The sequence below is a fragment of the Ciona robusta genome, chromosome 3 (genome assembly GCF_009617815.1).
Source record: "Ciona robusta chromosome 3, ASM961781v2".
NCBI classification, from domain to species: Eukaryota; Metazoa; Chordata; class Ascidiacea; order Phlebobranchia; family Cionidae; genus Ciona; species Ciona robusta.
The window spans coordinates 7,037,866-7,063,598 of NC_143237.1; the positions used below are offsets into that span (position 1 = coordinate 7,037,866).

The 25,733-nt window shown below is 34.3% G+C and overlaps 4 protein-coding genes across 7 annotated transcripts; 3 read left to right on the plus strand and 1 right to left on the minus strand.

Annotated features, from left to right (window-relative positions):
- Positions 1-98: 98 nt before the first annotated feature.
- LOC149738701 (DNA-directed RNA polymerase III subunit RPC9-like) lies at positions 99-2,411 on the plus strand. Its single transcript, XM_089874429.1, has one exon. It carries the CDS (start codon positions 265-267, stop codon positions 676-678), a length of 414 nt encoding a protein of 137 aa, XP_089730555.1. The 5' UTR covers positions 99-264; the 3' UTR covers positions 679-2,411.
- A 36-nt stretch (positions 2,412-2,447) lies between these two features.
- LOC149738702 (F-box only protein 41-like) lies at positions 2,448-10,626 on the plus strand. Of its 2 annotated transcripts, none has more exons than XM_089874346.1 (17): positions 2,448-2,673; positions 2,826-2,920; positions 3,178-3,333; positions 3,671-3,874; positions 4,475-4,601; positions 4,860-4,930; positions 4,993-5,050; positions 5,356-5,468; positions 5,719-5,896; positions 6,129-6,308; positions 6,747-6,849; positions 7,194-7,320; positions 7,623-7,742; positions 8,135-8,253; positions 8,874-8,969; positions 9,237-9,418; positions 9,734-10,626. In XM_089874346.1, the coding sequence occupies exons 1-17, from the start codon at positions 2,449-2,451 to the stop codon at positions 9,785-9,787; spliced, it is 2,208 nt and encodes a 735-aa protein (XP_089730472.1). In that variant the 5' UTR covers position 2,448; the 3' UTR covers positions 9,788-10,626. The 2 variants fall into 2 exon arrangements, with proteins under 2 accessions (XP_089730472.1, XP_089730473.1); XM_089874347.1 differs by having other exon boundaries at positions 2,448-2,670.
- A 136-nt stretch (positions 10,627-10,762) lies between these two features.
- On the plus strand, positions 10,763-14,378 carry LOC149738703 (major facilitator superfamily domain-containing protein 6-like). Its single transcript, XM_089874369.1, has 5 exons — positions 10,763-11,281; positions 11,772-12,847; positions 13,233-13,413; positions 13,697-13,864; positions 14,236-14,378. The coding sequence occupies exons 1-5, from the start codon at positions 11,215-11,217 to the stop codon at positions 14,310-14,312; spliced, it is 1,569 nt and encodes a 522-aa protein (XP_089730495.1). The 5' UTR covers positions 10,763-11,214; the 3' UTR covers positions 14,313-14,378.
- On the minus strand, positions 13,943-25,696 carry LOC149738704 (putative leucine--tRNA ligase, mitochondrial). 3 transcript variants are annotated; one of them, XM_089874341.1, is made up of 23 exons: positions 25,541-25,696; positions 25,138-25,242; positions 24,651-24,776; positions 24,182-24,273; positions 23,785-23,845; positions 23,568-23,657; positions 23,074-23,124; positions 22,705-22,797; positions 22,238-22,345; positions 21,607-21,735; positions 21,189-21,234; positions 20,484-20,594; positions 20,295-20,365; positions 19,780-20,021; positions 18,335-18,433; positions 17,731-17,868; positions 17,280-17,383; positions 16,738-16,920; positions 16,211-16,380; positions 15,941-16,018; positions 15,491-15,602; positions 15,155-15,273; positions 13,943-14,837 (listed from the first exon to the last, which is right to left on the minus strand). In XM_089874341.1, exons 1-23 carry the CDS (start codon positions 25,634-25,636, stop codon positions 14,634-14,636), a joined length of 2,628 nt encoding a protein of 875 aa, XP_089730467.1. In that variant the 5' UTR covers positions 25,637-25,696; the 3' UTR covers positions 13,943-14,633. The 3 variants fall into 3 exon arrangements, with proteins under 3 accessions (XP_089730467.1, XP_089730469.1, XP_089730468.1); XM_089874343.1 differs by lacking the exon at positions 25,541-25,696 and having other exon boundaries at positions 24,651-24,792; XM_089874342.1 differs by lacking the exon at positions 25,541-25,696 and having other exon boundaries at positions 24,651-24,809.
- Positions 25,697-25,733: the final 37 nt, after the last annotated feature.

Consider the following 25,733-nt stretch of genomic DNA (forward strand, 5'->3'; position numbering starts at 1 on the left):
CTATACTAAAAAGTAGTGACACAGAAATGTACACCAAAATTCTCCCCCCTAAAGAATGTTTATATTATTTATAAGATATCTGTGTTGTTACACGCATAGTTGGAATTTTTCTTGAAACTATAGACGCGATTTCCGAAGCAACAAAAATAAAAAGTTCTTTTGTTTACATACGAAAATATTTTTACCAGGTCAAGACATGTTCATTACGTTTTTGATAAGGTCAACTTTAAAAACTTAAACGAGTGTTGAGCTAAACTGTACGAAATGGAAGTAACCAATAAGTGTTCTGCTATGTTAAGTAATATGGAAGTTCTGAACATTTTAAACGAATACGCAAACGAGCAAAAGCTGAGCAAGAACAAGAACTCAAGAAATAACCAGAACTTATCGACAATAACGTATGAAACAATTAGGTATCTTTCTGAGACACCAGCAGGGTTACAGAACCAGGCGTGCATAGAAACAACTTTGAAAGCGCTTTTGCCGTTTGGTTTAACCAAAGCTGAAAAACTACAGTTGGTAAACCTTCGGCCAACAACCGCAGTTGAGATCTCTCTTATTGTGGAAGAAAGCGAAGAAAGAATCACTGAAGAGCAAATTGATGAGATTATTGAGATTGTGTCACGTTTGCCGGCTCCGGAAGAAGAGCATACTGCTGAAAATATGGAAGAAACATGATTTTTATTTGGGGGGAAAATGTGATGGTTTTTCCAAGGGTTTACTTTGTATTTTTTTATTGGGAATTATTCAAAAGTGCAAATCAGATTTTTGAAATGTTTCTGTCCAATCATGATTTTCTCATATGTTATAGCATGTAGGGATGTGCCGAGCCGAGCCCGAACTCAAAAGCTCGTGCCCGAGCGTCTCCTTTTTTGACGCTCGGCGCTCGGCTGAAAACTGGGCCGAGCGCCGAGCCTTATGCTATAATGTTGCACGCGAGAGCGAAAAATATTAAAAATGAAAAAAAAGTGAAGCTACTAAGAGATAACGAGACTGGTCATCGTAGCTTTCTCTTTAGTTGTTTTTCGTTCGTTGTAAATTTGCTCTCTCGCAAGTAACGAATCGCAACGTCAGCAATTTGCCCGTATCGAATTACAGCCGGTGTCGAATTACACGAGCGCCCAATGTTTTCGTATCAGATTTTAAATAAAAAGCCAAAAACTCTTAAACTTTTTTATAATGAAATGTTATAAATTGCTGCAACCACGGTTTTGCAACCACATGGCAGCCCCCTTGACCGCAGACACGCACGCAACCAGAAAATGCTAAGACGCACACACACACGCGTTGCATTCAATATAACATTCCTTCGCTTGGAATTGGAACAATTTTTCATTCAATTATTACGTCAGGTGTCCTATCGCAAGGTAACTATTAATTATGACGTTTCATAATATAACAATCGGGAGGAATGTGCCCACTGCCTAAATTGGGCAGCCAAACCAACCACGAGATCAAACCATCGTGTATCAGCGTCACATTTTTACACTCTGCGCCGGCGTATGAAATAAAGGAAGACGCATGCGGTAGCATACATTCCACACGTAACAAACGAAGCAATCGTTGTGAATTTATTCTCGTGAAAAATGTTGTAATGAAACTCTGTTTCTCGTGCGGTGCCAACAAACGATGTTTTTTGGCTTCTGTCCAAGCTCGGCCGGGAAGATACTTTGTAATATCATATTACATTTTGCGTTGGTTCCAACTTACTGATAGCGTCGCTCCTCGCTCTTATACTTCCACCAATTAAAACTCACATAATCGCGATTTACCTGCACTTAAACTAATCATCAGAAACAAAAGTTATACACAAACTGCAGATCGTATAGAAGCGAATGAAACACGATTGTTTTCAACAATCTCGTTTGTGATGTAACGATCGTAAAGGTTTATTCTGACGTAAATAACCGTTACCGTATCCAAGATGAACATGCGTAGAAACTTGCCAGGTGCGCCACTGGCTGTAACAATTATATATATTTTTTTAATTAAATACTTTTTGTATGAATTTTACATTTTGCAACAGTAGAAATTACGAAACGAGACGCGTCTTTAACCGCAAACCACGTGTTCTGTATTATTTTGATTAGCGACGCTTTTCGGCTGAATAGGAACGCATTCTCGTACGCCTTTCTCCTTGATGACGTCATAGGTGCTCGGGCTCGTGCTCGTGCCGAGCTTTTCGTTGAAGCTCGGCGCTCGGCGAACCCGAGCTTTTTCAACTCCAGCACATCCCTATAATAGCATGCATTGTGTAATCCAGTTACAAAAGTCAGGATACACGATAAATACACCGCAATATATATTTCAAACTGCCATTTTGGAATAATCCTTTTTCCTTGCCACTACAATTTTTTTTTGCCACTCCAATTACCCGTGAACCTGTTATATAATTCACTGAAAAATTCCAGGGGTGGTTAGGTTGATTTTGTAGCTGTAGGTTTCGGAATGAACTCCTCACTTGGTGGCAGCATGTACTACAGTTCAGAAGACATGCTCCCTTACCGATGTCCCTCGTGTGGCAGTTCGAAACGCTTCCGAAGCCTCGTTGCTCTTCGTATGCACATGTCTATCATACATGACATATCTGCAGGCAACAATGGTAACCTGACAAATGAATCAACTGACCTCTTGGAAAAAAGTGAGACAGAAGGACCAGAAAGAGTAAAAGTGGTAACTGTTTCATCCTTTTCCCATTTTGTTATATTTTTGAAGAACTGTTGTTTTTTACATTTGATTTTTGATCCGTATATGTTTAAAAAATGAAGTTTATTAGCTGTTAGAAATTTTCAAGCAATATTATTGTGTTTTTCATGTTTTTGTAGGGAACAATAGAAGATGTACCTTCCAGCAATGCGGTTGATGCCATCTTTAACAAGTATTCTGGCAGAATGGACAACATACTCGGAAAATATGACAGGTATTTACATAATACACTGTATTGTAATACTTCTAAAATATAAAAAGTATATAATTTATATATATACACCAAAAGTAGTTTTATTATGGCAGAATGGATAACAAACTTGGGAAATTTGACAGGTATTTAGTATTTACGTAATACACTTATTTCAATGGTATTAAAATAATCTAAAAAGTGTTATACTTTATAAGCTATATATATATATATATTAATATACCAAAAGTAAATTTTTAAAACCAACTGAAATTTTCCAGCAAAACAAAGCAGATTGCTAATAGAATAAAGATGGCAAAGCAACTGGAACAAATAAAGCAGCAGAAGAGAGATTTAAATATGATTAGAACAAATTGGGAAACTGTTCATGGATTGTCTCAACTTGTTGAAGATACGGACATGCTTATTAACTCAAGGTGGTAAATTGTTAAGTTGTTTTATTTTCGTTTTTTTTTTTTTTTTTTTTACACACCATATTGTGTGTTTTCTGAAGAAATATAAGCTGTGTTGTTTACCATAGAAGGACCTTAATTTTTAAACTAATTTTAAAACAAATAAAGTATTATACTTTCATTCTTTTTTCTCTTTTTATTTATTTTCTCTTTTTCATTCAATTTACCTCTGTGTATTCATTTTTTCTCTTTTTATTCATTTTTTCTCTTTTTATTTATTTTTTCCATTTTTTTCTCTTTTTGTTTATTTTTTTCTCTTATTAATCATTTTTTTAAATTTTTTTATTTATCTTTTCACCAGACCTGATAAGTCCTCTCCTAACCCTCCTCTGCATTCAACATCCAATCCAAGTCCTCAATCGAGTCTTCCTCAACCTCATACTTCCTCCCATGCTCCTCAAGATGAGGATTTGCTCCGGAGGCAAGTGGATGCAGGAGTTGCTCTTGCAGCCAAATACAAAACTTTAGCAATTGAAGCCGAGCATAAACTACAAGAAAAAATAGAGTGAGTGTTTCATACACAATGTTGTTTAACAGAATCCTGGTTTTCAACATTCTAAAACATGACATATTTCCGACTGTCAAGGACTTTTAAGCTTTAACTGTACTTATGTATTAGGTTGAGGAAAGATGGGACATTCTATTAAGTAGTAAACAAAGAATATTCAAGGAATTATAAATCCACATCCTCACGACTCCTATAGACCCTTGATAAATGTTTAAAATGCAATAAAGATACTTAGATATTATGTGCTAAAGGTGTCCCATCTTACCCCACACTACTAAATACTTTTATCCGTGAAGTGTAAATAAAAGCATTGCTGTTTCGCTTCTCATTTAAACCAATATTTAAAACCAACATGTTATTTATTTGATACTTTTCATTTGGTAGATTCAAGCGTTTTTAACAACTGCCGTTTTGTTACTAATTTTCTTTTACAATACTAATGTAATTAATTTGTTACATGTTATTCAGTCATTATATTTGAAAAGATAAAAAAAAAATTATAATTTGCTAGTATGAATTCAAGACTTAATATTTTTTCATGCAATAACATTAGCTTTGTCACACAAAGCTAAAATATCTTCTTAATTATGTTTTCAGAGAGGAGCATCATATGAAACAATTCATTCAAGTCGTAGCGAACAAAGAACGTCATGCAAAGAAAAAACTCTCTGAATTATTAGAAGAAATTTTGGAACGTGCTGAGACAGCTGAACAACAACTTGAGGTAAATACTAAATTGATTTATTTTTTTAGGGATGGAAAATTGGATTGTATTTATGATATAGGACTTTTCTCATTACAGAGGAAAATTAGTTGCCTCTTCTGCATTGTTTAATTAGTAAAGAACATATTCCCCCAAATTAGAAAGTCGCTAAAACTAAATCATCCATAATTTGCTTTTTCTTTGGTATATTTTAGTAATTGCCAAAAAACTCTCTAATAACCGTCAAATGTAAAAACAGTTCGTAACCTTTAATTTCAGGCATACAGGGGCCCTTCCAGTACAAGAAACCACCACCAGCTACCTAGAAGATCATCTTTACCTGGTAAAAGGTTGGTAGCATCTAGTTACACTTAACACACACACATATATATCTACCTGCTTAATTATTTAGCAACACAAAGTCTCAACATTCAAACAACAGAAGACACAAACAAAGGGAAAGGTCTAAGGTAATATAGGATGTGTATCATATTTTTATAGTTAGGTTTGCATTATTAATGACATTTGCAGTAAAAACCAATATATACTGATTAAAAAGGACTATTTATAAATTTACCCATATTTCTATTAATTATCCTGTAAGATTTGTAGTTTAAATGTAAGATTTTATAAAAAAAAAAGTAAAAAAAAACAACCATTTTTACTTTTTTAGCTATATGGTTTAGGAGTTTTTACTAAGAATATAAAATTGATTATCCTTCAAATGACTATTGCGGACTTAAAATTCACTCATGTTTATTATCCTTTTCTACAGACAAGCGCAGGTTCAATAAACTACACACCACGATCTATTGACTCTGGCATTGCATCTCCACACCATGCTAATAACTCAAACACACAATCAACATTAAACAACAGCGGTGACTGGTATGTAACAAACGTACATTACTCTTATCTTGTTTTAAATGCAAAAAGATTACAGTGCAAAATTTTTGACCTGTACTGTATTTTAGGCTTTTTTTATGGTCACGTGACCGTTCTTTTTCATACACCTTGTACCCATTGCCCAGTCATGCGAAAATTACTTTTTTATATGATAGACAATTTAGATATTGTATAAAAGACCACTGGGTTGGAGTATTGGATATTTTTTTCTTTACTTTCTTTTTCTTTCTAGGACATCTCCAGTAGATCCGTTTATTTTATCGGTCCTCGAGCCCCCAAGCAGCCAGGAGTTGAAACGAAAGTGGCCACCACGAGGTGGGGACAAAGAGCAGTTATACGGAGTCGACACGTCACATTTAGTTGACGGGATGTCACTGTTCCCATTTTCAAACAGAATCACTAACAACAAGGTGAGCATTTTGCTTTAAAAAGAATGTATTTTGGTTTTTACATATTATTTGCCGTATGAAAACAAAAAAAGTTGTTTTATACTATTATTTATTTAAAATATTCATCATAAACTGTCAGCTTCTAAATTATTGTAACAGTTTAATTTTTAAAATGGTTGTAATTTTAAACATTTGGATATCGAATAGAAATTCAATATTTTTAACAAGGTAGTATTTCTTATTAAATTTTTAGAAAGCCCAGTCGTCAAATTTTGCTTCTGATCGTCGAGTCGTACTTTTTTGTATTTTTTCACGAATGAGAAATGTCGATTTGCTCTCTGTGGCCCTCGTGTGTCGGGAGTGGCGAGACGTAGCGAGACATTCTCAACTTTGGAGTCGAATTCGTTTTGACAATCTATGTATGGAAGGGAAGGTATAGTAGGGTGGGGAAAACGGGACACCTTTAGCACATAATATCCAAATATCCTGATCGTGTTTTAAACAATTACCAATGGCCTATGGAAGTCATGAGAATACGTTTTTTCTTAGTGTTCTTTGTTTACTACCAAATTCATTTGGGCATAATGCATACCTCAAACCTTTTTGCTATTGAGACATGCTTTTTATTTTAAGATTAACTTTAAAATTGATTCAAATTAAGAACACTTTTTTAAGTATAATTTGCTGCATTTCTTAGACAAGATTTTAATTGTAAAAAAAACACTTTTTTTCAGTATTATTTCATTGCAATTTTCAGACAAAATCCCAATTATAAAACACACTTTTAAATGTTTATTATAATAAATAAAGCCATCTTTTTCCACAAACTGCACATTGTTAAGTTTGAGATTCTAATAATATTTGTTCATAGCTACTGAAGAGAATATCAGAATGGTCATCGGAAACTTGTTACCTTCACTTACACAACATAAGTCTTCTGCCTTCTAACATGGATGCTCCAGATACAGAAACAGGTTCTTTATTTAAATTTTCACCCACAAAGTAACATACATGGTAATTCGTAAGCTGGCACAAGGTGTATGAAACAGAACACTTATTTTATAATGACTGTCGTTTTCCAGCCACGCGAGGATAAAGTAAGTTACATTCAATTATTCATTCAACCTCATTAAGACATCATTGTAAGTAAGTTTATCCATGCGTGGCCGGAAAACGACAGTCCTTATAACATGGGTGTTCTGTTTCAAACACCCCGTGGCAGCTTAAGAGTTACCATGTATGTTCCTGTGTGGGTAATATGAAATATATTTTCCGCCTAACTTTAAAATGAAATTCTCTCCAACCCACCCCACCACAGGTTGTTTGGAGGAAGGGTTAGAGATGATCCTTAAAAGATGCGGAGACAAACTCCTCGTGCTGGCGATCGATAGATGCGACCCGGTGATCACAAGTCGAGTGATGTGGCTCGTTAGTTGTTACAATCGGTGAATATTTTTTGTTTTTTTTTAATTTGTAGGACATATACTTAAATTTTATGTTATTTGGTCAATTATTTTAAAGATTTTTTTTTAACTTTTTTATGTAAAAATATATGAATCAAATAAAATATGATTTTTTTGTAAAAATATAACTTTTCCAAAAAAACAAATACGTAGAAAGGAAGACCATTGTTTTACACATAAATTAACTCCACCTGTATTAAAAACAGTAACTTTATTACTTAAACATTATTCTTGGTTTTGCATCATGCATGAAAATTATCAATATTTTAACAATTGTTTTTCAGCAAAATTCGAAATATTGTTTATCGAAGTTCGATCGACCCTCTTTGCCACCAGGTGGGGTGGTCGCTCGGTTCTGCTTGTCGGGATATCGTGTCACTTGAGGTCGCCCCAGTACAACCATGGTGAGAAATTTTAACATTTTTCTTTACCTTTTTTATAAAAAATAAACAACAAAAGTGAATTTGTTTTACCTATAAAAGTGCTACTTTTCGTTTTATAAGTTTTTTTGTTTTTTTTGAAAGCTATTTGGGTTAAAAACAGTAAATTACAAATATGTTCCTACCTAATAAGTGTTACTGTTAAATATATTTTCCAAGAAAAAGATAAAAACTCTTTACAATTTTATAAAATCATAGATACAGGAAAAACCCTTCGCTCCAATGCAAAAAATGTCTGTATAAAATGGCCACTAATTCCTCTTGTTTGTACAATGACTTCAAATACAATCTTGATGGCTTGCCTGACTAAAGCTCTTCACCCCTATTGTATAAAATAATTTTGTTCCTTGTTACAGCCCAGTTCCAGGTCTGTTTGACAACAACGTGGCTCGCTTGCTAAGTTGGTGTTGGCCACAGTTACAAGCATTAAGTTTTGGGGGAATTAATATTGATGGGGCAGGTCTTATATCTGTTGGTAGGTTTTTTAAAATTACTGTGTTGGTTTATTACTGTTATTTTATTGTAATATACCTTAATGCTTAATTTTTATTATAGAATGACATTGCCCCACCATGCGAGGATAAATAATTATCATTCATCCTTTACTTTTAAAGCCAAGACTTTACAAATTTGATTGGATTTGTTTAATTTGACTGTGTTGGTTTACTACTGTTTATTTTATTGTGAGATTCCGTAATGCCTATTTTTTGTTATATGGCGGATAATGTCCCAGCATGCGAGGATAGATAATTACCATTCATTCTTTACTTTTAAAGCTAAGACTTTAAACAAATTTGATTGCGTTTGTTTCAATTGACTTTTTTGTTTATTACTGTTTATTTTATTGAACATTTCTTACTGACTATTTTTTCATAATGTCTGACAATGTCCCCAGCACGCGAGGATGAAAAACAACTAACCATTCATTCTTTGCTCTTAAAAGTGAGACTGAAAAAAATTTTAATTTGTTAAATGTTTTTAATCTAGCTATCCCTATAAATTATAAATTACTTACTGAAAATGACACAGGAAAATTAAAATGTACACAAAAATTTGACTATTATTATGCCAACAACTGTGTTTGTATTTTAACAGCACTAAACTGCCCACATATTAAAGTACTGGAACTTGACCATGCTAAAGGAATATCACAAGATTCTGCAATCACAGCTTGCAAACATGGATTAAGAGGTTTTTATAACCTAAAATATTTTTTGATGTAATAACTCTATGTACTACCCTGCACTAATCAAGGATTCTTAAAAAGGGTTTGTATTTGCAAAGATGCTAAAGATAGATATTTTTTTTTTGCAAAACTTTTTTGTCAAAAACACAAAACTTGTTTTGGTAACTGATTTGTCAAAATTGTTTTTTTATATTTTTTCTTTGAACATCATCTTTTAAATTCTAAAAAAGTGTTGTTTTTTTCATGGTAAATGAAATTAATTTTTTTTCTAGATTTACATTCTCTCTTATTCACCCACACCCCTGTACAAGCTGTCACACTCAATGTGTTTCTCTCGTCATGCGCTCACTTGCAATTTCTCCACGTGGTGGTAGCACAGAGGGATTTTTATCCTCGCAAATCGAAAATGAGCAAAGTACAAGCTGAGTACATCAAAATCGTAAAGGCATTGAAGGTATTACTTTTTTATCATAGCGTGTTTTAACGACAGACGTTTTGAAGTCCATTACCTTCTTATTTGAATTTCGATATTATATTTAAAGTGAAAACTGCTTGAGTAAAAATATCAAATAGAAGTCTGGCTCACGCACAAAGTTACAAACATGGTAACTCCTAAGAGGGCACCATGTGTATGAAACAAAACACCCGTATTATATAATTACTGTCCTTGCCCCCACGTGAGGGTAAATAAGTTAGTCATTCATAGAACGGTAGCAGATCTTCGAACCATGTGTTTCTAGTTAGACTCATTTAATTTTAAATCCTGCAGGATTTGGAGCAAGATCCAAAACACGGTCACGTGGTCCACGTCGAATGCGATTAATTTATGACGTCATTGCATTGTAGTTTCATTTATCGACACTCGAAAATCGCAAAACTATCTCTTTAATTATTCCGAATTATTTACACATTGCCCACAAACCATCATCGTATTTGTAGCAATAACTATATAGTGGGGTGGGGTAAAACGGGACACCTTAGCACATAATACCTAAATTTTCTGATCGTGTTTTGAACGAATAACAACGGTCTATGGAAATGTTAAGGATACAGTTTTATAATTCTTTGAATGTTCTTTGTTTACTACCAAATGGGACAGGAAAATAGAATGAAAAAGTGTCCCTATTTCTCCCACCCTACTATATATAAATATATATATATTGTATGTATGTGTGTGTGTCGGTGGTAATCAGTTCCATATTGTAGCTTTTTAATGATATTTATTCCATTTTATTTCTCCACGATCAAGTATTAGTCTCACACTTGCCCTTTAACGTACTTCATATTTAGCTACGCGTATTTTATAATCATTTGCACACGCTTTGTCCAAAAAGCATATTTTTACAGAAAATAGCAATAGTTATCGCTAGGCACTTTTCACTGTAGAATTCATATATCTATTTTTATAACATCGGTACGGGTTTATAACTTTGGTGGTTCTGTTTACAGCCAATTTCAACTGGTTGGTGCAATATATTGGCAGTAGTTTGTTGGGTGGCGGTACAATTATGTAGGGTGTTACGTCTTTACTATGTAAACGTAAATGGTGTATATGCCTAGAGTCGGGAGTTTTAGTAGGTAAATCTGACCTTTATTATGTACTGTTATTTGTGGTGTTAGTTTGTCGTCCATATTTTGGTAATAAAAGTGAAAATAATGGTATTGGCATATTACTGTCTTATTTCTTAAACGAGAGAGTTTGTTTCAAAAGAGAACTTTTTGTTCAGAAAGTGAAATGTTCGTAACGAATATACAATGTCTGATGAGAAGTCCTTAAAGCACATGCATTCTATTGCCATCTTCTATCGAGAAAGTTTTTTTTAAATGAACGTTTAAAGAATCTAGCAGCTACTGTTATATAGAGTGTTATAGACCATAGTAATAAAAGTTGCCTTCAAAGCAAGATCCTTTGATAATGCACTTCTAGCACGTGGGAACCTGGGTGTCCAACTGCATCGCAATTCAAGCCATTCCTATAGTCAGGATGTTTTCAAAACATTTGATCGAAGGAAGACGCACGCAATCACACTGCTGCAAAACGTCGCAAAAGCAGATTTCTGCAAACTCTTCGGTAAAACGCCGAGAAATAGTTGCTTCTTTCGTTAGATTACTTGGAAGCAAAAGCAATTACCAGAAAATAATACGTAACCAGCAACTGCTAAAATCAGGATGTGATGTCTTTGCGTTATGAGATATATATTTGTTTACTGTTTTCTTTCAGTTTAAATAGAGTTTACGCAGAAGTTGATAATGTTTAAGTGCCAAGTTAACGTGCGGATGATACCAGTCAAGGCGTTGAACTTTCTGTTCTATGCGGGTAACTGCGTGTTGATTAACATAAGTCATTTTGTTTATGAATGAATGTAAAATTTAGCTATTAGACCTTGTCGAAAGCGGAGTTTTTTATTTTGTTGGTAAATAAAACTATAATCGACCTTAAGTTACCATGTAGGCTATTCATTGTATGCAAACCTAGTAGCCTATTGTTATTGTTTGTGTGTATAGGCCTACAATTTTATAGGAAGAACAGTATACGCTAAAAGAACTGCCTTTGTGAACTTTTTTGATTTTCTTGCGACTTGAAAGCGCGACTGCTATATCTTAATTAAATTCCTTAAGAGATGCGTATGAATCGCTGAAACTATACGTGAAATATTAAGTATTGCATGGATTGGCATGTTACAATAACCATGCGTTTCGTTCGCCCGCTGATTTTTGATTAAATACGTGTTAAGCAAAGGGTCTCGCGAAAACCAGATATGTGGTGTTTATATACGCACGTTAAAAAAGAAACCTATATTTTCCAGGATTGGCATGTTATATGCCGTACAAACCGATCTTCCAAAAACAGCTGGGTCTTACAACAACCCAGAATGGTCTGGTTCAAGCAATTGACAAGATAGTTGGAATTGCCACGCAACCTATTAGTGGTTTCATTGCTGACAAAACAAAGTCAATCAAAAGGGTGCTAATTGTTTGGTTCATTCTGGCCGCTATTTTCATATTCCCCATGTATTTCGTACCACCTGTGGATTTCCCTCAGTCACAGGCCGCTTACACTTGCTGTAGTGCGTCTGCTGGTCGATTAAGCTGCGCTGATGAAGCTGGACAACGAATGGAATGCATACTGCAAAGCAACGAATCGTCAAAATGCGAGAACACAAACGCAACGACGACCACGATGTGTCAAATCTACAAGGATTCGAACATCTCGTTCCCTGATATGCCTTGCACTACGCCTGACCCGGTTCACCATATCAACGTGACTTGTCCTTTGATCGGCGAAGACAGAGGCGAGGTGTATGGGATAACATTTAGTCTCATGTTCTTTCTAACGATCATGAGTTCACTGTTTCTGGCGCCTTCGCCGGCCCTTATCGACGCAACAGGCCTCCAAGCACTTGGAAAAGAAAAAGTCGATAACTATGGACTACAGAGACTTTGGGGTGCGATTGGGTACGGTTCTATCGCTCTCACAGTTGGTCTTGTCACCGACGCGATCAGCAGTAACGGTCAGATTGATTATCTTTTCGCGTTTATTAGCGTGAGCGTGTTTCTACTTATTACAGCCGGTGTGTGTACTAAGCTAGACGTAGTAAGTCCTGGTGCTCATAATGTGTTCCGCGGCATTTCTGCTCTGCTGCGCCAACCAAAGATCATTCTCTTCCTGCTCGTCGTGTATTTTCTCGGCTGCAGCATCGGGTTGCAACAAACCTTCCTCTTCTGGTATGTGGACAGTTTGCCAGGTTCAACGCAGACCATTCTCGGGCTAGCAATCGTGGCAAACTGCGTGGTAGAGATTCCGTTGTACATCATATCCGGGTGGTTGGCTTCAAAAACTAGCTACAACTTTTTGCTCTCTTTCGGGCTGTTCTGCTACGGCGTAAGTATAAACAATTTTTTAAGTTTATGACCTAAAGCACACGTTTCATTTTTTGCTAACGATTTATAAAAAATCGTTAGACAAATGTGACAAAATCATGCCTGTCTTTAGCCCATCGGTTCTGGGTTTGAGACTTGGCGCTGCTACTGTTATTGGCAAGTAGGTCATTGCAAGACAAGTGGTAACTCGTAAGCTGGGACGAGGTGTATAAAACAGAAAACCTGTGTTATAACGGCGGCGGTTACCTCGCCAAATAATTTACACGAATTCGTTTAATTGACGAAAAATGCTGTTAATTAAAACGGTATGCTTTTCTTGCAAAATCAGTCGTATTTGTAAACCGCTATTCTGTAATGCTCTGTATTCTATTACCGTGCAATTACAGCTTCGGTTCCTCGGTTATTCGCTGATAACCCAGGCGTGGCACGTGATAATCATCGAGACATTGCATGGCCCTGCGTTCGCTTTACCCCTTACTGCATTGTGTGCCCAGGCAACTCTGTTATCACCTTCAGGGATGGTGGCAACGACTGTCGGCGTTGCGGAAGCTGTTTACTGGGGCTTAGGTAGGTAGCTTTTGTATGCGGTCTAGCAGTGAACACAATAAGGAATTTTTGGGGTTCAAAATATTTTGGATACTTAACCATGTCGAATTTATTTTTGTCCGACCTTGTTGGTGGCTTTAAACACAAACCAAGCTACACACTAAAAAATGCTGTCGATAAATACCTGCTTAAGACAGACACGTATTTTTTCATTCTGCAATAAAAAATTGCGCTGTATTCAGCGAAGAGACTTTTGCTGAACAGACTGCAATACAGATCGTAATATTACAAACCAACCTTGAAGGTTTCACCACTGGCGCGTTGCTGGGCGGTGTGGTTTACAATTCCAAAGGTCCGATCGTAACATTTCGTGGCATGATGGTTATCGCTTTCGTGACGTCTATATTGTATGGCGTGGCCGTCAAAGTGGAAGAAAGATTCGCCAAGCCACCAGAAACAACCGCGGTGCCAGGTAAGCAAGAGCAAATGGCGCGTTTTAACTGAATGGAGAGAAAGTATGAAAACAACGAATGGAGTTGGCTTATATCGATTATTGGTGCTTGATGTTTTATTTCAGGGTGAAACAGTGCATTTACCCTCTTGCATTTGTTATAAAGAACACTTGTATAAAATGGTGCTGTACAAGCTTCAGTAACGCCTTTTTGTACCTTTCGTACGAGTCAAAAATACATCGCATCGACATGTATCAAGCAATTTGGAATTTTTGTGGATCGTATTCGCTGCATATTCTAATTTCTTTAACTCCAAAGACTTTAAAAAAATGTGGGAGACATTAATTTACAATCTTCGGATTAAAAGCTGCGGATTTCATCCATTTTTTAGACCACTCGTCCGAGAACGATTCTCCGATTGACGAGGAAGACCAGAAATCGAGACCAACCAAGAAAAATATTCTGTAAATTCCTTTGCAGGTTTACAGCGACACTGATAACGGCTTTTTCCAATAAATAACAACTGCATTACAAGCAATTGTGCTAATCTGCTCAAAAAACTAACACCTCGATATAGTGTAGAACTGCTGACCATGCCATTTTTAACATTGCGTATTGGATAGGTGTCGTCAACACTACGTTCTCCAGTGACAACAGTGTCACAAACAGCTAAAATTTCTCTGCTTTTGACTCCTTAACAACTGATCTATTATAGCTTGCAAAAATACAAAAATATAGAACTCTCCACAAGCGATCTGGACCTAACCACTAAAAAGCCATTCGTCAACTTTAAGATATATTCTCTGCTGCATCTTTAGAAAGTTTCTTTTCGGAAATAATATTCATTTCCGTTTGTTTCCCTCGCTTTGTGGTTACGAAGTCCATGATACGTTCGCCGTTCAGCCGTCGTCTGACGTCATCGTTACGTAATACAAGTTCCCTGACGTCATCAGAAGGTGACGTGCGCAAAACCGTGCATCGTTTTCCGTTGACCTAGATTGCAGGTTCAGAAGGATTAAACGCTAGTGTGGCTTAAACGAGTATACGCCTCTAGTAAGGAAGATATGGATTCGAGGCTAAACGCTCCTACCGTGGTCGGCATTTTGTCACTATGCAAGGATAAAAAGTTGCATTTACTTTTTCAGATATTCAAAGGTTTAAGATGGTGCTTAAAAAATGTTTTCTAAGATAAAAAAACACTACTGACTGTAGCCTATAATTGTGGTTAAAAAAGTTTGGAAACACTGCTCCATTTTGAGAGAAAAGTTGGGAAACACTGAATTAGCTAACATCACAAACCGACTACCTACTTTGATAATTATTCTTTTTCTTTCCATCATACCAAGATCAACAATGGTGGGCCATGATTGGTCCAATACTTCTTTATCCCAATGCTGATTGGTCAGTTTGTATTTCATACCACGCAAACCTAAACCAATCAAATTAGGAGCAAAAATTCATAAAAAACTAAACATCGTATAACTGTCGTTGGCATATTGTTTGGACTTTTTGACACTAGGCCAGGGAATATAGATTATATGTATTATTCTGCCACCTTTGTGGATGTAGGTGTCTTTTGGGAAAGACCATTCGAAATGGCTTTAGACCAGTGGTTCGGAAATTTCTGAATTATCAGCCATACATACCTTCCCATAGTTCAGAAGTAAAATGAGGCATCATAGGTGTTGCCATGACGACCTGTGCACATATTGACCTCTCATACTCTGGGCATTGTTCAACTATTCTGTCTGGAACATTCTGCCGAGAAAAAATACAATGATTGAATTATTTATAAGCTTTAAAAGATAAAATAAATATTTTAAAAAGTGACCTCTAAAGATGTTTTGTTGCATCGTAAAAAATATAAAAAAAATTATTTTACGTATGTTTCTACAAAAAATTAATTAAAAACAAAGCACTATATCAACATATACTACAGTGGTCATAGATCAGTTTAGAGAAGAATAATAAAACCAAGCTAAAACCAAGAAAGCTATGTCATATACACATGCAAATAAAATCAAAACAGCAGGACTGTTACTGTAATGTATATATTACAGTATTTTAAAACTAAACGTAGTTCGTGTCATACTAACCATGCATGATCTTGCCACAGTCATTAAACTTGTAACAGCAGCACTAAGAACTGTTGTCTCTTCAAAACATAACGTCACCTATTTAAATACAAAAAAAATAAACTATTTCTAAAAAAATCAACATAATTTTTTTTTTTTTGTAAGTGTAATTCAAGCTAAAAGAGTAGTTTTTATAAAATGTTATGCTAGATAACAGAATTTGTAAAAAAATTAAGATATATATAAAAAAATATCTTTTTCTTGGCTTATGTTAAAAAATCACTACATTACTTGATTTATTGCAAAATTCGTGTCTTCTGCAATTTTCAATTCAATATCGGAGTCGCTGTCTTTCAATGTTGAGTTGTTATTGTAAGGAACGCGCTGTCTTGCTTCAAGTAATCGACCGACACTTCTCCACAGTTTCATCTGCCATCTCATTACACCAGGTATAATATCAGCTGTGAATTAATGAATGTAACTTATTTTTCCTCTGGTGGCGGGGCAACAGCAGTCAGAATAACATAGGTTTTGTTTTATACACCTTTTGTGGCCAACTACCATATGCAACTTTGTGGGTGATTCTTTACGAATGTTATGCTTTTTTATCCATGTCTGACAGTTTAGATTCTCATAAATTAAATTTGTCCTTCCGAAAAACACACACGCCGACAATGGTAGCTGCATTAAACCTCAAAAACTACAGAAAAGAAGTTGCCCACAAAGTTAAACATGTGTGACTCAAAGAGCTGTATTAAATATCCACATTATAACCTTTAAATCTGTATGTTTTTACCCATTCATATACAATCACCCACTTTTAACATCCCAATGAATAGATTCATACGGGGCGGCGGCATAAAGAACGAACAACCGTGTAAGGGTGATTCCCCACTCCCCCACAAAGTCAGCGGGTTCGACCCCGTTCAACTTTGACTTGCTCATCTTCTCGAAGCTCGTTTCAACTATTTCTCCACTAGATGTCTCAGTAACAACGTCACCTTTGTTTGGAACATTGAAATTTGGAAAAAAAATTGATTTTTTTTTTACAACATTACAATCATTACCATTACAGTACAGGTGGTATTTTTACTATTCAATACTACGTGTAGTTATCATTGAAAACAGTTGTTGCCTATCTCTCTCATTTTAGAACTGATCCCTTTCCAGTAATCTTTCACCAAACTATTAAAACATGCTACATCCCATTTCTTAGTAACCACATCTAAAATTTGCTATGGATCCAAAACAGTCAGTGTATTAAAATATACTATGTTTTAAGACTGTTATACCAAACTTTATAAAAATGCTTTCACAATATTCTAAATCTTTTTGGTTTTATAGAAAACAAATATTTCACCTGTTTGTGTGACCTCATCTTTATGCAGATACTTTCCAGTGTTTTTCACTTTGTAAGTCTTTCCTTTGATAATTCCTTGTGCTAGCAACTTTTTAAATGGCTCCCTGCAGAAGCAAATTGCAGTTTAAAAGGGTTTTAATTAAGCGTATCAGCAAGGGTTCTTTTTTAAGAACAGATCCTTTAACCAAAGTGTTATCAAATTATCACTTATCTAAACAATTACTTTTTTTGATATTTCCCATAAAAATAAACATACACACAGATATGCTACTTTTTATATATACTTACAAAAAAAATATATATATACTTACACAAAATGCTTTATTTTTAAATATCTCCCACATAAAAATTATATAAAGATTCTGGTAATTGGACACAAGATGTATAAAAAAGAAATAAGACACTCAAATAAATAAATACCGAAAATTTACCAATAACAGAAGATATTTACCTATGCACAGTCATGCCAACGTCCGCACAAAAATGTGACAGAAACCTTGCATAATATAGATGTAGAATAGCATGTTCCTTGCCACCTATGTACAAATCAACAGGCATCAAGTGATCACATTTTTCCTTTGAGAATGGTCTGAAATATATAGTTTGTAAAAAAATTATTTATTATCATTACACTAAATTTTCACATCAAAGAAGTTCTGAAGGTTTTTTAAATTTATATTACGCTGGTGGCAATACTTTATACCCTAAATTTATATTGCCCAATTTTGGAGAAATGGCTTAAAAACAATAATAGTTTATGTGCATTTAGTTTAGTATTATTTGTGATTCAAATACGGACTAAAAATAGGCCAAAAAAATAAGTTCGCAATTTTTCTAGCCTGTTTAAAAAATTAGTTCGCAATTTTTCTATGCCCTTCAAAAAATAAGTTCGCAATTTTTCTGTACCCTTTTAAGTTTTATATGCATACCCGGATTTAAATAAATTTTTACTTTAGCACCAAGGTGTATGCGTGCTTGCTTGATATTGACAAAATTAACAAGAAGACAGTATTCATTTTACCAGTTATCCATAGCTTAGAGAAAGTTAAACTCACTCTTGTGTATTGTGTGGGTCAGTGAAACGCATGAAATACCACGAAGAATCAACAAATGTATCCATTGTGTCAGTTTCTCGTGTTGCTTCTCCACCACATCTAAGGAATTTAGAATTAATATTTAAAATGTTTTTTTTTACTTTTCTTATCTTTTTTTGCGAAGTACAATTATTACCAATTACAACAGATTTATAAAAAAAAATTAGCATTACAACAGTACAGTAAATGGTATTAACTTTATTTGTTTTTCAGATACGGTAGCCTAGATTAAGAAATTAGGATGTAGTGACAAACAGTGATTTAAAGAGTTGTTAAAATACGCTTTAGGTTTTATATTATATAATTTGAAAGAGGCGTTGTTGCCACACATAGCAGACAAACAATATTAAATGTAAATTTAAAAAGACTAAAATTGTAGAATTTTAAAATAAAATTTTATATTATTTTAGTATAATGCAACCAAATCCAGAAGATCAGATTTTGATTTAACCAAAAAAATGAAGAACTCTATTTCTAAGCTAAATAAACATAAAAAAATTGTTTGGCTGTTTTGCTATTAATCGACAATTGTGTGAAAATGATTTGCACCGAATGAACATGACGCAAACCACAAAATTGTGCAAATCATAATCGGATCCAATGACTTGAACAAGAGCGGCAGATTCAACTTTTATTTTGCACTATATGTAATAACCACTGCCAATATTTAGACATGGCCAACGACGCAGAGACATCGCCATAGTGCACATGTATATAATTAAAAAAAAAAGCTATAATTATAATTTGGCTTACAGATAGGGTTAAAAACTATTCAATAATTGCGAACTTAAAATTCCTTTTACTAACAAGCATAATATAATGTATAAACTAGCTACTCTGGTATAAATCCTTTTCATAAGGGTACCCTGATAAAGTCTTGCCATACTTTTATTCGAATAGAACAGTATATTAATCAATAGGCTTTGATTTTACATTAATCATGTCTTAGTGAAACTAAAAAGATAACTTATCTTTAGAAACATTTGTGATCCTTTGAAAAGGGGTTGCTTTTAGATTGATTAACATTTTATCTATATATGTAACCTGAATAACTGCAGACACTTAAAATCATATTTAATCATACCCAACAGAAGCACTAAACCATAAGTTTTAATTAAATTAGTTTTACGCTATCCTCACTATCCAGAAAACGACCGTATACACCACGTGCCAGCTTACGAGTTACCATGTGTGTTACTTTGTGGGTGATTTTTTATGTGTGGCTGATAATTTGGACGACCCATCAGTGACTTGTTTAGAGCAATTGTCGTAAAGTGTCTTGCCGAAGGACACATGCGCCCACAATGATAGCAACAACAAGCCTGGAACCCACTACCTCTCAGTTAGAGGAATACGAGCTAACCAACTGTGCTACGGCGCCGGAAGCTTTTTAGGACTAAACTCACTTGGGACAAGTTGTAATTTTCCATTCATCCAATGTCACCCCATGTTTTGGTAATTTGACAGGCAAATCTTTTTCCGGCACAGCAACTATGCCATCGTCTGGGCAATACACAACAGGAATTGGGGTGCCCCATCTCCGCTGCCGCGATATCAACCAATCACGCAGAGAGCTGGAAGTCATGTGACCACTGCCACAGTTGGAGTCGCGAATTTGCTTTAAAGTTTCTTTTCTTGTGAGTTTGGACTAAAATGGAAGAATGAACGTAACTTATTCATTGGGAGGGCAATGACAGTCATTATACCACGTGTGTTCGGTTTCATACAAGTCTATTAATTTGGAGAAAATGTTTTCTTTTTTAATAATGTATGGGCGACAATTTAAACCCATAAGAAACCACTGAGTTGGAGAAATAGGTAGATAAATATTAATGGTTTCTTTTGAACTAGTTTTTTAACAATTTCATACATAATAACACCTAATAACAATAATAAAAACTGTATCTTTACTAGTACTGACCAAAGTTTTATTAAAGGGAAATTTGCAAGAGTTGGCAATATCAGCATCCGTGTCATTTACTTTTGGAATACCTGGCAAAAAAATAGAAAGTTTTGCATATTCATTAAATCAAGAATGTAAATCTAAAAATGAAAAACAGAAAATAACCGCCCAAACAGTTCGTATATATTTGTAATGGTTTACACTCACCTAATACGGCAGCTGTCTTTCCATGACTCTCTCTATGGTGATCGGAAATTACAAACTGGATATTTGTTTGAGTGATTGGGTTTAATGCAGAAACACCCAATACCACTTGCCCTGTAGGTTTAATACAGTAAACTTAAGTTTGTTTATATATGTTCTTATTCCTGTTATATACTTTACATGAACATAATTTTAGGTTCCTTTTTTAATGTAGTTATAATTGACTAATTGTGAAGATTAAAAAAATTTAAACAAAGAAAAGATTTAGCAGAAATATGGCAGTCATGAAAAATATGCTACTGTTACACCCTATTTGAGTAAATGTGTCAAATAAAAGCACAAATACAGGGTTGTGCATAGGTAGGCTGTGCCATAGGGCTCTAAAAGTGTCAAGAGTATGTGGCCAAATAGAGGTCTAACACTCTTAACTATATGTGCCACAGAACTCTACTATATTTATATATATATATATATATACCAAAATGAATATTTTACAAAAAAAAACTGCAAAACATGATTGAATCTCAAAATGTACAGTCCGGGGCATTTTACTAACTATATATATATATATTATAAAAAAGTGACATTTTACAGACTAACTTTTGGCTGGCATTTGCTAAAATAATATTGTAAATTTCCAGAGCTGTATAGTTTTAATTGGGACTACCATAACATCATACACTGACAAATAAAAGCAGGAAATTTTACCATTGCACTTTTCATCAAGATGGCTGTACATCTCAGAGTTCAAACCCTAAAATAATTATAAAACTTAACAGAAGTAAAAATATAATACTTACAAAACATTCGCAGAAAAAAATGCTGGTGCAATAAAATTTAAGTATTAAGTTAGGACTTTGTTTGTACTTTATAAGCCTACTGTGTAATGTATTTGTTTGAGTAAGGCAATTTAAATCTGGTAAAAGTACAAGCAATTAAGGTATGCAAACAAACTAGTTGAATGAATGAATGTAACTTACTTCATCCTCGCGTGACCGGAAAACGACAGTCGTTATAACACGGGTGTTCTGTTTCATAAACCTCTTGCCAGCTTACGATTTACCATTTGTTTTACTTTGTGGGTGATTATTTTTTGGGAGATTTTTTAGTAAATAGAAAAACTTACTGCATCAGAAAACAGATTGAATATTTCTTCTGCATGGTTGAGGTCCAGGTTAACATGTGAGGCATTAGACAATAACTCTGGGTGTGTACAGAACACTGATATAACTTCCTCAGTTTTGACCCCATTTACCTTTATGTGTTTGGTTATAATGTATATTATTGTCAGTGCAAACGAATACAACAGTAGGTAAGATTTGAGCACTACATACAAGGATTTCTCGAACAAACCTAAGTGTACAGAGAAAATGTTACTAATTATTACACTAATTAAAAATCATTTCATGGAAAAACTCTATTTCTAAGCTAAATAAACAAAAAAATATTTTTTTTCTGAAGCTAAATTATCAAAAAAATAAAATTTTAAACATTTTGCTATGAAACGACAATTGTGTGAAAATGATTTGCACCGAATGAACATGACGCAAACCACAAAATTGTGCAAATCATAATTGGATCCAATGACTTGAACAACCGGACACATTCAACTCTTATTTTGCACTTTTTGTGTAATGACCACTGCCAATATTTAGACATAGTCGCGAGCTGATTGGGTCTCAAGTGCAATATACCAGTTTCGTTTATCCAACCATTAAGCCATTTATATAATAGCATAGATAATCATAGCCCGTTACCAATATTGGAAACTTGATGAAACATCCGTTAATTTCTCCGATCCAATGTTTCTGCATCGCTTTTATTCCAACTCTCTCATCTATTTCATCCAGTGTATTGAGTAATGACTAAGAACAGAAAAATAGAAAAATTCAACAAAAAAAACAAAATTTCAACATATTTTCACTACTTCAACCACGCTAGCCCATTGCACTTATTTATGCAATAATAATTAAATACATAGTACAACCAAATAAATGTGTGATAAAACATTTTATGTATGTATAGAATTTTACCCATTTACCTTTTAAAAAAAGATTGAAACCTTTCGTTTTTTAAATAAAATTTAGTGTTTTTAAAAAATGCAACAAAAGGACAAAACCCCCATAAAATATTGAAAACTTTTTATTTTCAAATTAAAATTTAAAAAGTGTTTAAAAAAACAAAAAAAACATAAAACCAAAAAATAGCCAATTTTCAACATTACTTGTGCATATTGAGTTGTCCTTAGAAACCATTGTTCCAAGGATCGTTTCTCAACCAAAGCTCCCGACCTCCATGACCTTCCCTCTTCATCTACCTGCAATGTATGGGAGGAAATAACAACAGTCTGGTTACTGGTTTGTAATATATAAAGTAGGGCGGGAGGAGATGTGGCACATTTTCATTGTATTTTCTCTTTCCATTTGGTAGTAAACAAAGAAAGTTTACAGGATTTTAAAACCATATTCTCATGATTCCCATAGACGGTTGTTAATTGTTCAAGACACGATCAGGATATTTGGATATTGTGGGCCAAGGATGTCCCATCTTACCCCACAGTAATATCTATAGGACTTAAAATAGTGGTAATTACCTGTTCATCAGCAAGCACAGTATTGTCTACAGGATCCCAGTTAACCAGCGCCTGTAAGTTGGATTAATTTATATATTGTTATAATTGAATGTAATGTAACTTACTTTATCCTCGCGTGGCCGGAAAACGACAGTCGTTATAACACGGGTTTAACACCTTGGCCAGCTTACGAGTTACCATGTATGTTACTTTGTAGGTGATTATTTTTTGGGGGGGATTTTTTTATTTTTTATGTATGGCTGATAATTTGGACAACCCATTAGTGCCCACTGGGTTGGAGCAATTGCCGTTAAGTGTCTTGCCCAAGGACACATACGTCCACAATAGTAGCAGCGTCGAGCCTTGAACCCATTACCTATGGGTTACAGGCAGGCGTGCTATGCCACGGCGCCAGTCTCAATACAATTAGCTCAGTGTTGGATTTGAATGAATGTGATACACCTTATCCTCGCTCAAACTAGTGTGGTATGCAACATGAAACTAAGAGAGCTCACCTTTTGCTTGTAAGCTAAGCCAGCGTGAAACATACGAACAAATAACGCTTGTGTCCATTTGTAATATGATGGTTCACAAGTGGAGAATTCCTTGAAACAAAGAAAACAGGTGATTTATTCCACTTTTAAAACCAATAATTTATTCCACTATCATTCAATATGAATTGTTGCTATTCGTAAACTTGGTTTGTTTATATAATTAAAGATAAAAACTCACACGTTCCCAGTCCATGAACAAATTAAGATCCATAAGCTGTTGCTTCATATATTTAATGTTTCTGCAGAAAATAAACATATTGATGTATATATGTTGATAAATATTATACATATCAGATATATTGTGATGGCATAACTATGAGATAAACAACTGCCCTGAAATTACTTGCATTTAACACCTGTTAAAAACTCTATATACAAGCGACAAAACCATAAAACTTATCAAAAATTATACAAAGAAGTACTAAAGTATGTGGTTTAAAAACTTTACAGAAAAGCTGCGTTAATTGAAGCGTTTGAGCTACCCTGAAATTTAGATAAATGGAATATGTGTTTCACTCGAAAACAGATTGGTATTTTGGCAACAATTTAAACACCTTATTAGTTTTATCACTTACTTATCTGTCCACTCTGTTGGGTCAAGGTTTCTGGTAAGAGCTGCATTTTCAGCTGGAAGTCCAAACGAATCCCAACCCATTGGATGGATCACCTAGGATATAAGATGTAAGACCAGTGCCTCTGGAAACTCACTGAAAAATGCATTGACAACTATTTGCACATTTTTTATGTTACGCTGGTAATACTGCCAACATTACTGTTATTTACAAACAACTAAAATATATTTTACAAAAAAACTGCAAAATGATTGCATGTCAAAATCAGTTAGGAGTGTTTTAACTAAATGGTGAAATGTGATACATTTAAATTATTCTATTTAAACTTATTAATTTTTCGATCAAAAATTCTTTTACACTGTCAGTATTTCACAAGTTAAAAAAAGGGGAAAATCGCATAAATTGAAAATACAAACAATATCCCAAACATAGTTTTTTAATTAAAAAGACCAAACTACAAATATTTCTCCACCTGCTTGCCATTCATCCTATGATAATGAGCCATAGCATCACTGATGGTGTAAACTCTCACGTGACCCATGTGAAGCTTTCCAGATGGGTAGGGAAACATGGACAAGCAGTAGAACTTTTTCATCCCCTGTTTTTATGAATTACTACACAGTATAAATAGCTGCAGTGTGTAGTAAAAAATACGTTATTAAAATGTTTAAGTATTTAACAGAAAAAAGGGGACCAGCAAAAGAAAACCCTCCACAGAAAGTTTACATGTTTAATACAGTTGTAAAAAAAAGTGCTTTGCATAATTCACGGAGTATAAAAAGTTTTTAAGAATATTTAAAAGTCGAATAGCAAACTAATTACATATTATTCACATTTTTCATTAACAATTCATTACATTTACCAAAAACTCAAAAAATAACACAGATTTGTTACCTACCAAATCGTTTATCTATTAAAAAAACTCTATTTGTTAACTACCTAATACACATTATACTTACATTTCCAGAGTCTGAATCTAATTTTCTGTTTTTCCATCTCTCAACTAATCTTTTTGACCAAACTTTTTCAATCTTTATTCGAGTTTCTTTTTTGTACTTTTTGCTCTAAAAAGGTAATGCTACAAATTATACACAAATATAGGAATATAGTAACAAAATTATTTATTATTTGTTCAGTTCCAACCCCTTTGCAACTATTTAAAGTTATTCAGTCTTTTTAAAACCTTTTACTTTTATTTCACTTAATAATACATATAATCCTAACTTGTTGAAAATGAGATAGGCATTGCTATTTATGCGATGCAAGAACAAATTTAAAATACGTGATGTTTTTATAAAAAAAATCACGAAACCGAGGTCATTCATTTACATGGCACTAAAGTTATATTGATCTACTACTCACCCAAGTTCCCGTTTCACTGTAGATTAATCTGCACGGTGCAAGACCATGTACCAGTCGACGTTGCCTAAGTAACTTTAAAATTGACTTGACTTCCATTTAACCTTCACAGCACAAATACTTACAAATAACAAATCAAAAAAATAATTGCTCGCACATGGAGCAGGTAATTTCCCCTAATCGATATATTTCTCAC

What these genes read in the sequence shown, in the direction of transcription:
- LOC149738701 (XM_089874429.1), top strand. Translation starts at nt 265, where the DNA reads ATGGAAGTAACCAATAAGTGTTCTGCTATGTTAAGTAATATGGAAGTT.
- LOC149738702 (XM_089874346.1), top strand. Translation starts at nt 2,449, where the DNA reads ATGAACTCCTCACTTGGTGGCAGCATGTACTACAGTTCAGAAGACATG. An exon ending in GACCAGAAAGAGTAAAAGTG is followed by an intron (nt 2,674 to 2,825) that starts GTAACTGTTTCA and finishes ATGTTTTTGTAG; the next exon opens with GGAACAATAGAAGATGTACC. An exon ending in GGCAGGTCTTATATCTGTTG is followed by an intron (nt 8,254 to 8,873) that starts GTAGGTTTTTTA and finishes GTATTTTAACAG; the next exon opens with CACTAAACTGCCCACATATT.
- LOC149738703 (XM_089874369.1), top strand. Translation starts at nt 11,215, where the DNA reads ATGTTTAAGTGCCAAGTTAACGTGCGGATGATACCAGTCAAGGCGTTG. An exon ending in AGCTGTTTACTGGGGCTTAG is followed by an intron (nt 13,414 to 13,696) that starts GTAGGTAGCTTT and finishes CCAACCTTGAAG; the next exon opens with GTTTCACCACTGGCGCGTTG. An exon ending in AGAAACAACCGCGGTGCCAG is followed by an intron (nt 13,865 to 14,235) that starts GTAAGCAAGAGC and finishes TCCATTTTTTAG; the next exon opens with ACCACTCGTCCGAGAACGAT.
- LOC149738704 (XM_089874341.1), bottom strand. Translation starts at nt 25,636, where the DNA reads ATGGAAGTCAAGTCAATTTTAAAGTTACTTAGGCAACGTCGACTGGTA. An exon ending in GGACAACTCAATATGCACAA is followed by an intron (nt 22,346 to 22,704) that starts GTAATGTTGAAA and finishes TTCTGTTCTTAG; the next exon opens with TCATTACTCAATACACTGGA. An exon ending in CGAATTTTGCAATAAATCAA is followed by an intron (nt 16,019 to 16,210) that starts GTAATGTAGTGA and finishes GTATTTAAATAG; the next exon opens with GTGACGTTATGTTTTGAAGA.